General features: G+C 42.8%; 1 protein-coding gene across 1 annotated transcript; it reads right to left on the reverse strand.

Annotated features, from left to right (window-relative positions):
* Positions 1 to 660: 660 nt before the first annotated feature.
* Positions 661 to 1,092, reverse strand: LOC149834053 (uncharacterized). Its single transcript, XM_090009272.1, has one exon. The coding sequence runs from the start codon at positions 1,090 to 1,092 to the stop codon at positions 661 to 663; it is 432 nt and encodes a 143-aa protein (XP_089865398.1).
* Positions 1,093 to 2,172: the final 1,080 nt, after the last annotated feature.

A 2,172-nucleotide genomic window follows, 5' to 3' on the forward strand; every position in this document is an offset into this window, starting at 1 on the left:
ATATTTTACCGAGATCCAGTACCATGGGATTGCAACTCATAACCAAATTTGAAACTATACTTGAGATCCAAGACAAATCCAGGTATAGAACACTCTTCAATGTGTGATCCAAAGTTGGGTTAATAATTACGGAACCTTATCCGGTTGTAGTGTTCTCCTAACTGAGAGAGAGAGAGAGAGTTTGCAAAAAATGTAACAAGAGATGTTTCTCAGAGGGGTTACTGTTAGGCAGGTGGTATAGGTTCAAATCTCATGGGTGTCATCTCTTACACAAACCTAAGCGTGTCTACTCACTGGGGGTAAGGGGTAAGCCCACAGAGTTTTAAGCTGACAAGACAACGACTGCAAGTATGACAGAAAAAGCCAGCGTGACTAGGTCTCTGAGATATTGGGGTAGTTTCTCTGTGTAAATATAAAAAAAAAAAGAGATGTGCATCGGTGGGTTTTGAACTGGTGACAACCCTTCAGATTCGTGAGGGGGTGAAGGTTCGCAAGTCGGTCAAACTAGACAAGTTGAGTTATTCACCCATCTCTAGTTAACTATTTCATGATCAAGTCCATGGCAAAAATAAAAATTCAAATAAACTAATAAAAGTATTCATAATTAACATATATAAAGACAAATAGTCCCACAATCTAAACTCAATTAGCTTTCTATTTCTAGTGGTGAACACCTACAATCTCCTTGCCAACCTCAATCAAATTGAAGAAAACTACAAGAACAGACGTGGGCACGCTCAAGCCCACCAGCACCAAGCAGCCCAGAGCCACATTGGGCCTTGTGCTTATCAAAAACCTCTGCAACAAGCCCAGCGCCTCGCATATATCCGTATAGTACGAGACGTAATACTTCTTCTCCCAATCCATCCAATGAGAAGGAGCCTGGTAGTTCCTCTCCACCATCTTCAGCTCAATAATCCTCTTCCTCAGCACGATCATGTTCTCATCGACGAACCGGCTACCGAACCTCCTATCGTCGGCATCCCTTTGCGATGTCGCAAGCACCCGCAAGCACGGTCTTCTGATACTAGGCCTAGAAGGTTGGCCTAAAACCAATGGCCTGAAAACCAGAGAAATGGAGGTGGCATCCATGTTGGTAGTGGTGGATAAGAATGTTTTGAGTTTGGTGAGGGAGATGGGAAAGTGGGAGAGCTATTTATAGATTTTGGATTTCAAACATGTCATGTGCATGTGTGCTTTTTGGATACTTGAGGGACAAGTGTGAAGGATGACAGGTACCACCAAAATGCCACACTTTTCATGTGCAAATTATAGGAAGTCTTGTTATTTATCATCATACCCGGACCCTATAGAGTTTGGTACGAGTCGGGTCCCCCGGTAAACCCCATAGGTTGACACCTCTAAGTGGTAGTGGAGGGCTGAACGCGTCAAGCAAGTGGGAGGAAAGTGAGAAGGATACGAAGTTCAGGATTGAAACTAAGCCAAGGTTCTGTGTGAGCCGAAACCTGATACATTGAACAAGTCTACATCATGAAACGGGGAAGAAAGCTGACTTATTGAATGTGTCTACGTCAATCAGCTTCATGGCCGACATCCCGCAACAAAGAACCGACGCTTTCTCAATGACACTTTCATGTCCCATATACAGTTAATTAGGGTTAGGGTTAGGGTTTCCATCCATGTTGTCAGTTTCGGTATCCACCCTGAATCGTTGGGTCACCGAATTCAGCTGTATCGGGGCGGGGGGGGGGGGGGGGGGGGGCATACCGATATTCAAGTTCTGTATCAGCCAATAAATAAATAAAAATTGTAATGCATCAATCATAATGTGATACGTGTTAAAATTATTAAAATAAATTTAAAAAGTATTTTTTAGTACTTTTTATAATGATTAAAACATAGCCGATTCAGGCCTGCATGCAACGTATCGAAATTCTGCCGATACGCACTGATACAGATAACATTGGTTTACATGCACCTTCCTCCACCACCATCATAATTAATAAGCAAAAGAAGAGACTGTTATAGCATCATTTTGGAGCATAATCACAAACCTCCTTTTCAAGAAACGTCGGTGAAGTTTGTGCAACCTTCTGATAGGAGCAGTTTGTGAAAGTCACCATATGTGATGGGCCGTTGCAAGTTCGAACCCCACTGGGTGGTTGAATAAATATCTAGTAGTAGTTTGAACATGCCTTTGGGCTGTCTGGG

This window comes from Nuphar pumila, chromosome 6 (genome assembly GCF_984573655.1).
Source record: "Nuphar pumila chromosome 6, dmNupPumi1.hap1.1, whole genome shotgun sequence".
In the NCBI taxonomy this organism is placed as follows: Eukaryota; Viridiplantae; Streptophyta; class Magnoliopsida; order Nymphaeales; family Nymphaeaceae; genus Nuphar; species Nuphar pumila.